This window comes from Etheostoma spectabile, chromosome 4 (genome assembly GCF_008692095.1).
Source record: "Etheostoma spectabile isolate EspeVRDwgs_2016 chromosome 4, UIUC_Espe_1.0, whole genome shotgun sequence".
NCBI lineage: Eukaryota > Metazoa > Chordata > Actinopteri > Perciformes > Percidae > Etheostoma > Etheostoma spectabile.
The window spans coordinates 21718295-21727772 of record NC_045736.1 but is presented as its reverse complement, the minus strand read 5'-3'; the positions used below and the strand labels follow the sequence as shown (position 1 = coordinate 21727772).

General features: G+C 38.2%; 1 protein-coding gene across 1 annotated transcript; it reads left to right on the top strand.

Moving 5' to 3' along the window:
* The first annotated feature begins 263 nt into the window (after positions 1 to 263).
* Positions 264 to 8897, top strand: vamp3 (vesicle-associated membrane protein 3 (cellubrevin)). Its single transcript, XM_032512560.1, has 5 exons — positions 264 to 382; positions 4169 to 4247; positions 6607 to 6765; positions 7022 to 7073; positions 7282 to 8897. Coding segments are annotated over exons 1-5 (309 nt in total). The 5' UTR covers positions 264 to 380; the 3' UTR covers positions 7299 to 8897.
* The last annotated feature ends 581 nt before the right edge of the window (positions 8898 to 9478 follow it).

Genomic DNA, 9478 nt, shown 5'->3' with positions numbered 1-9478 from the left:
ATGAGCCGGTTATTTGATATTTTATTTAGTTGTACAGAGTTACATTGTGCATGATTACACGGTGAATAGGGAATAATACAATCAGAAATAGGCTTACAATTTAGTTTTTGTGTATTATTTGTACTAAAAATTATTCTATATACTTTATTATCATAATATTAATTTCCATCACATCTTGGTACACCGAGTAAAAAAGAAAATTCTCATTTTACTGGTTTTATTTAGTACATTAGCCTCTATTTCGTTTGCATACGTATGACTTTTCCCATTTCCGATAGCATTGGAAGGCAGCATTCCACGGCAGTAACTGTTACTGCTTGACACTTTAGCTTACAGTCGAGAAACAGCGTCGTTGTCGTTCAAAGAAATTTCCTTTCACAATGTAAGTCTATCACGTTTATACGAACCGTTTTTAAAAATTCAAATGTCATTTGGGAAAACCTGCCTAACATACCAGGTACTTTGGTGACACAGGATCACAGAAAAAAACAACGCCCAAAACTTTGCAACTAGCTAACTAGCTAGCTAGCGCGCAACAAGTGCTAGCACCTTTCTTTAATTATCTGTCTATGGCTAGCAAGGGTTGAGAGTTAGCTAAGCTAGCTAGCTATCTATTTAACTATCGCAGCGTTACATTGGAGCGTGGTAACTCTGGCCAACACAAACTCTTAACGTCCACTTGTTAACGTTAATAAAGTAGACAATTAAAGGAAACATGTTGCTGTAGAGGACAGGCTTGTGTTACGTCCGCAGTGGAACTTTAGTTGGCCAATGAGCTTTAACGCTAGTTAGTTTAGCCTTTCCTATGTTTTGTTGACCTTATGTATAAAAACTTTAGCTAGCTATATGTAACGTAATGGGTTGAGCGAGCTACTTACGGATATACCATAAATACCTGTCTGGCTATACGTGTATACATTCAGTTAAAAACAAGCTGAAAACATTTTGTAGTTTAGTTGTAGTTTTAAATAGTGTAACTGTAATTGGTAATAATTAGCAACAATTCGAGCAAAGTAACGTTCCAAGTAACTAATTAGCTAGTGGTAACTTTAAGATGTCAATTTAAAACAGGAAATGTATTTATGGCTTACGTACGTTTTGTTTTCAGTTCGTTAGTCAATAATTGGATAAAGAAGAGAGTAACGCTAATTAAAGTGTTTTACCTTTGACTAAAAACGCTTCCACAAAATAAAAGAACGCACTACGTGACTGATGTGTTATTTTAATCTATATCCTTCTTTTATTTAAATGCCTTTTGTGTTTAGTTTAATTTGTTAAGTTGTTGGCTGGAATGCAAGTGAGTGTATCTCTCACTTAACATATACGCTTTATGGAAACGGGGGGCGCAGGCGCAGTCGCCTCTGAAATGCTGACAGATGTTTGTCTATCTCTAAGCCACTCAGCTCTATGACAGACAGGTTGTATGATCAACAAGCTTTTGGTCAAATAGGTTTGTCTCCTGCCCTAGTTGGCCTGCACAATTCGGGGAAAATATGAATCAAGATTTTTTTTATCTTAGAATTGTTATCACGATTCTCTGCCACGATTTTTTTTCTTACGAAGTCTAATGTTTATTGCACACAGGAACCATGACAAAACAAAACAAAATTGGCAGTAACAACCATAGATTTTCTTTTTGGCACCTATAGCACATTGCGCATCTCTACAAGCCTTCAATTGAATCCTATGTTTACAGGCATGCAGAGAAGGGAGAGCATTGCGCGCTATGGTATGTTTTTAAAACTCACAGAAGAAAGTAGTAGCGTTTGGGATGCAGTTGGCTCGTAAAGTTAAATGAGAATCAAGGTCATTTACATTTTTTTTCCGAAATTTAATCGTGAACATGGTGAATCGAGATCGCGATTTTATAAAGATTAATCGTGCAGACCTACCAGTGTACGTCAGGATTTTTAACATGTCGTTTAGATTTTTTGTAAGATATTTTTTTAGGCATTATTAGGCCTTTATTTCCCCAGGACAGATGAAGACATGAAAGGGAAAAGAGAGGGAGATGACATGCAGCAAAGGGCTGCAGGTCGGAGTCAAACTTGAGGCCGCTGTGTTGAGGAGTGAACCTCTATATATGTGCGCCTGCTCTACCAACTGAGCTAACCTGGCCACAACATATTGATTCTAAACCAAAGCGCTGGTGGTATGCTTGCTCTGGCTCATAATGCTTGGGTATGAACATTTACTGGGAGTTTGGAGAGAGTGGATGGAGTAGTTAGCTTGAATATATGGTAACACATCCTTTCATTATTGATCCACTCTGCTTCCTCATGTTCATAAACATATTTAAGGGTGTAATCGTGAAACTCAGACCCCCCCCCCCCGTTTCTGTAATGCCAGGAGAATTGTGAAAGATAATGTGAGGATTTGTACTGCTCGTCATCAGGGTCTTTGGCCCTTTTCAGTTCTTACTTTTTTTTTTCATTCCTCGATTAAATGTAAGTCAGATATTACAATTTTTTCACCAAGAAGCTATTTAATTTTATAGCTTTGTTTGCCACAAGGGATGATAAGGGATCTTTTAAATTGTTTTGTGGACTTTGTGTTTGTATTTTAGTATGCATGGGTGTGCTTGCTTGCTATTTGCAACAGCCCAATTGTTTTTCATAATGTAAAGCAAGCGGTCATTATTGCAAATTAAACTCCAACAGGGTGATGCAGGTCTTAATTAGATGAATAATATATTAAAATAAATAGCAAGTTAAACATCAGTACTTTATGTCCAGTATCAGTCAATTGCTGACTACGCTCTGCTGGGCAAACAACCTAATGACAACATTTCCAAATCACTCCAAGCATACGTTTTGTAAGAAAACGTTCATATCTGACAACATATACACTGCAACCAATACGTCTATGATAGGCCAATATCGACCCGCTCTCTTTTTATTATCCATCTTATTGCATGGCTACTTAGTAAAGACATCAATAATTTGACACAAAATTGTGATTAAAAAAAAAAGAAGGATTTTATTGATTTAAAATGTTGTTCCAGAGTCTATAATCAGAACTTGTCTTTTACAGTCTAAGCATGTGGTGTAAATTGCCCCACTTGTTTCTTTTATGGAGGCATTATAAATCCTGAATAATCTGTAATAGTAATAATAAGCTATTGTCTTTCTTAAAAGTGTGATCATTGCAGAGCATTACTGTCTCATGCCAGATGGTGGCAGTAGGTAACCACTGTAAAAAGGTTTGTAGGGACCGAGGAAAATAGGGACAAGGATAAATATCAAGGCTGAAACCCAGAAATAAATAATTAAAGCAAACAGTTTAATTTCCTTGTTCCAGTTACCATGGTTTATACTTTTGTCCTTGTTTAGAAACAATCTTCCCAAGTTACAAAACAAGCTTCAGGAAATTAAGAATTCAGAGGCATGTTTGCTGTTTGAGAGGGGCTGGGTGCATGACGTCATTTTACTCTTAAACGGGTTTCATGCTTCTTGCGTTCAGCATGATCGTGACGGTGCAGACGGAGCGCATGGTCGCCACGAACCGCCTGGTCAATCATACTGATTGTTGTCAAAGTGGTTTGACTGTGTTCAGGGGTTATATTACTAGTGGGATAGACCAGTTTGCTTCCACTTACCACTAGGGGTGGGAATCACCAGACGCCTCCCAATACAATATCATCACAATACTTATGCCACGATACGATATTATTGCAATTTTAAACATATTGCAATATTCTGAAATATATTGCAATTTGGAACCTTTTTTCCAACTTCTAATTTTTTCCCAATTTCAAATGATGTCCCCAAAAGGAAACTTTGTCAACATCTGTTTTGTCTAAAAATATACATTTCTCTTTGTTCATATCACTTCAATTTTATTGCTGCAAAATGGGATTATCAAGCAGACAAATTGACCAACATATATATATATATATATATATATATATATATATATATATATATATATATATATATATATAAGATTGATACTTAGCGCCTGTGTATCAGTACAGAATTGCCACTTAAAATATGATACTATGCAGAATCCATTTTTTTTTCCTCCACCCCTACTTTTTACCAGCTGTTATTGGTCATATGTGTCTTAATAGTTTAGATGCAGATTAACTGACATGGTATGCAAAATCCTTTTTTGTGTAATCTCACAGAAGGCTAATATCTACACTTAATTTTCCTAATTTCACCAGGTCAGCAGCCGGTCCAGAAGGTTCTGGTGCAGCGTCGGGCAACAGGCGCTTGCAGCAGACCCAGGCCCAGGTGGATGAGGTATGATACGTGTCTGATTGCTGCCTTCTCTCCATCTTCAGCCACTCTGTGTAAAGGCCCTGACACACAAAGCTGACGGCCACAAAATAGTGCCGACGCAGGCTGACTGTGGCATCGCCTTTTATCGCCGGACGTTGCCCTTTGTCAAAACTTTGTGCTTGAACACAACACAGAGACTAACAGTGACGGCCAACTACCGCCTATGTTTGGCACCTGCGTGTAGGCCTGCATGATTCATTTTTTAATTTTGAATTTTTTTAATGACTTTGAATCTCAATAAATTTTGGGAGCCAACTGCATCACAAACGCTACTACTTTCTTCTGTGAGTTTTAAACATAGACTGTATGGAATAGGTTTTTAAAGTACTCCCAAGCGCTGCAGTGCTCTCCCTTCTCGGCGTTGAAGCCTCTAGGCCTACAGGCTTGTGGTGATGCGCAATGTGCCATAGGTGCCAAAAAATCAGTTTGGTACTGACAATTTGATTTGTTTTGTTTGGTTTAGTCATGGTCAAAAAAATCGTGGAAGATAATCGTAATATCAATTCTAAGCAAAAAAATCGGGATTCATATTTTTCCCCAAGTCGTGCAGGCCTACCTGTGTGACAGGAAATAACTCTCCATGCCGGCAGGCAGAGGTAATCTATGACATTCTAAAAGGAAATTAGGTCAGGATTAATCAGATGAGATGATAAATGGGAAGAGTCTTGTGTGTGTGTTCTTCAGTCACTTGTTTGCTTTCCTCACTACCATTTTTCAAACGGAACAGCCAATCAGATGTATTGGCTATTCGACCGACGCCGATTCAAAAAGGCAGTTCAAAGCCGTTGCCTAGCAATGGTGCGGGACACACATCTCCAAAACTAGGGTGACGGTCGCTCACAGGCAACAGCTTCCTTGTTGTCAGTGCCTTAACTCCCTTTTTCCTTAATGTCTGTCTGAAGCAGAGATTGCATAACACCTGGCAGCAGTGTGTCATGAATCCCCACAATGTGCTCTTCCTCCAGATGTCAGCTCACATGCCAGAGAAAATTGATATTCAAAACTACGTCAGTGACGCCATCAGGAACAAATGGCTGCTAAGTCTCACTCCCCCTGTGGTTTTGTTCTTAATAATTACTGTTCTCTTTTTCAGTTTTGGCCCTCTTGATGTTAGTCCCTCCTAAACAGAACTTTTCCCTTACATGTCACAAACAAAGCCTCCGATTGGCTGCCAGAGAATTATATAATCACTGTTAGTGCTACCAGGGCTGCCAGAGAATTATATAACCACTGCTACCATGGTTATGTAAGACCTGCATGGGCCTGCACGCTTCTCTCGACGCTGCCAGTCTGAGAGGAGGGGCAATTGTGAGATTTGTGGATCAGTGGAACATATGGGTTATGTGTAGTCCGCAATACTGTCTGTGCACACGCACATGCATGCCTGTCATGTTCTAACTCTGTCATTAAGTCATTTTTTATTAACCATTTTACAGTGAGGCGGAATTTTGTGGTTTTTGTGGTTTTGTTAGGTGACATTATTTGAGGTTACTCAAGCATCTATTTACAGTATTGATGTCATCATTCTTTATGTACAGTGTATGTGCATTTCCAATGTATTATCTTTAAAATAGATAATTAAGGCAGTGCTAAATTGATCTTCAAGTAGGACTAGTAAGGATTACCTAAAGGCTCTGACACACCAGCCCGATGGCCGACCATCGGCAGAAAAGGCAGTCGGACTGATCAGTCGGCTCCCCAAGGTAGAAAAAAGAAAGTGCCTTGGAACACACTGAAGCAATGCCGACTTGAGCATACGTTTTGCGCGTGCACAATACATAATAAGTCCCCATAACAGCAGGCGGCACTAATCTGTATTGTTGCACAAAAAATGAAACCTGTAAATGATGGAACTTCTCTCTAGACATAATAAACACAGAGAATGCTGTCGTCAGTCCTTCTTCTCATAGTGTTGATAGTAGTCAAGTAGGATCGTTGTCATTACTTGCTGAACAGAAGAAAATACGATGCCTAGTAATAAGAAAATACTGCTGTTGTCAGCTCCAGTTTTCTCGTGCACTGATTCCCTTGTCAAGTTCTAGCACTCCACCAATCAGATTAGTCAATGAGTCCGATTGCCCACTGTCCAATTCAACAAGTCAAATCGGCAAAAATGAAAGCCGACGGCTCCTCCGACTGACAACAACATGGAACACATCGTACAGATTTGAGTCACTGACCTCGCCAGACTGCCCGATGGCCGATAATTGGTTTGGTATGTCAGCGCCTTAATATTCAGATCCAGTACACCAAGGGACAGTCTTTTAAAAAGTACTGACAATAAACCAAATCTTTTGTTCTCGTTTGTGTGTGTGAGTAGGTTGTGGATATTATGCGTGTTAATGTGGACAAAGTGCTGGAACGTGACCAGAAGCTTTCTGAACTAGATGACAGAGCCGACGCACTGCAGGCTGGAGCCTCCCAGTTCGAGACCAGTGCAGCTAAGCTGAAAAGGAAGTACTGGTGGAAGAACTGCAAGGTGCCTAAACAAAAAAACACACCCTTTTTCTCACTGGAAAGACTAAATCAAATCAACTAAATTATTGACTGATATAAAATTAACTCCTTATGAGAAATCTCCAGACTGGAAGTAGTCTAAATTATTTTGGTCTTAAAGTGAAACAAACAAAATTGATATTGTTAAACAAAATGTTTTACAAATGATGATGGACTGCTGTCAGTCATTGAAGTTAATGTGTGTCACACTGAATTTGCTGTATCATTCCCCCTTGCAGATGTGGGCCATCCTGATAGCTGTCATAGTGATCATCATCATCATCATTGTTAGTGAGTATCAAGCCTGTGGTTAGACAAGCTTCTTGTTGACACTGTTGTTGCAGTTTGTGTTATTTCAGATGCTCAAAACAAGCGGTGATTTTCAATTAATTACCACTCAAGTGTAATTATAATTATTTTACAGAGATTTTAGTTTGATCTGAATTGTGGATCTTGATAAGTCTTTTATCTAAAAGGTTCCTCCCTTCTTTATTCACAGTTTGGAATTACTCCTAAAACAGCAACAAGAGGAGGAGTGAAGGAAACAATGGAGAGGAGCAACATACATAATTAATATCTCAAAGGAAGATGTCACATGATTAGTGGCTACTGTATTTCACAAGGTTTTTCTTCTGACTGGGGTCTTCATTCCTTGGCCTGGTTTGCATGGGTGGGTGTGTCTGTGGGTGTGTCTGTGTCTGAGTAAAAGATTGTCACAATACCAGTTTTACCCTGCATTACTACATCCTACCAGACATATTTACACTTGTCTTAGAATTCAGTTGCACTTGCCAAAGAAAACAGAAACATACAAAAATGACAAAAAACTCAATCTCAACCAAAACCTGTTTAAATGAATCCTTTAAGAATGTGTGACAAAGCCCACACACACATGCGCGCACACAGGCACACACACGTACATGTACATACATAAAACAACCTCAGGACATCAAGGAAAGAATGTTGTTGTAAACTCTCCTCAATTTATATAGACTTTTTTTATGTTTTATTAATAGCTGTTGACTTTGTGTGCCAAGCTAAAAGAAGTGCCTTTGAGGAATTGCTGTTCTGTGTTAGTTAACATAGTGTTAGTAACCCTGCATATCATTGAAGAGATGCCCCTTTCCAACACATACACATTTGTACTTTTCATAAGCCAAAATTTAGATTTTTCTCATTTAAATTTTCTTATCATTTTAAGATTAATTACAGTTGACCGTGGAAGACTGGGATCCAATGCCTTACTCTATTTATATACAAGGTTATTTGCTTATTTCTCTGTGCAAGACATTTGAATTCAGATTGAATTAGGAGGAAATTCATTGGTCACCAGGCAACAAATAAGCTAACCGTTAACACACTGTTGAACCACCTGATCATACCTGTCATTGTCCATCTTCTTGTCAGGTAGGACAGTAAAAACTATTATAAACTTGTGTTTAGAGAAGTGTCTTTATGTTATGACCTACAGCCTTACAGCTATGTAAGGTTAGAGAAACTGCTATGACGTTTTTTACACTTCACTTAGTGCTACACTGGGTTAAAAGTGGCGTATTGTTTCAAGCAGGTGTTCTCAAGGACATGCTAGAAAGTTTGCCTTTGTGATATATTAAAGCACAAAAAAATGAGAAAATTTAATATTGGACAGATGCCTTCATAGGTTTCTCCAATGGAGAACAGCCAAAATGCGGCCCGCCGTATTGCTCATCTATACCAGCCAGTAAAGTAGTGCCTTCTGAATGCTCCAACTGTCCAAACAAATACTTTGCCGCTTGCTTATTCAGCTGAACTCAGTAGCCTTTAATAAAGTCGTCTGTTTAGTCACACTGTCCTTTTCCCCCACTTGATTAATGCAAAGTGCTTCTCACATGTGATGTTTTAGTGTTATTATGCCTCTAACAATAGCTTTTTGTAATCTATTATATGTAGATCTAACCTTAAGAAGACTGTATAGTATTTTTTGTTGTGGAGATCACTGCTGCTCGACATCATGCATTCTTGAGTCTAGAGAAAAACTTTGTTGGGCAATGACAGTGTTATATACCAACACTGGATGATTGCATTCTGTTGCCTCCAACTCTATTAAAAATAAATGTATTTTAATGAGATAAACAATTTGGGATTACTTTGTTCATTCATTTGGCTTTTTCTGGAATTTCATATCTGAAATTACAACTGTTGATGTTGCATGTTTCAATAGTTTTTAAGGTATTAGCTGTTTGACCTTTACAATGCATGCAATGGAATATATATATATATATATATATATATATATATATATATATATATATATATATATATATATATATATACACACACACTACAAGTATGGAAACAGTTGGTATGGAAACCGTTGACATACATGACAGGTCTGTCGTTTTCGGAATTTTCATGAACAGCAAAAGGTTAGCCAAATTCACCATCGTTATACCTAGAATGAAAGTGTGTGTGTGTGTGTATATATTTATATATATTTCAAGGCCACTAAATAATACGTTGGAAGACCAGTCTTTTATCACAGGTTTGTGGTGTTGTCATCATCCTCTCCGTTGTCTGTCACACCATCCAGGGTCTACAGCAGAAATGTGTCACCCAGTAACTTCCAACTCTTGCTTCATGTCTACCGACTGGGAATGCATTTGGAAATATGCAATTCTATTATTTGGTCCTATGTCCTTTGGCTTGAATACAACAGA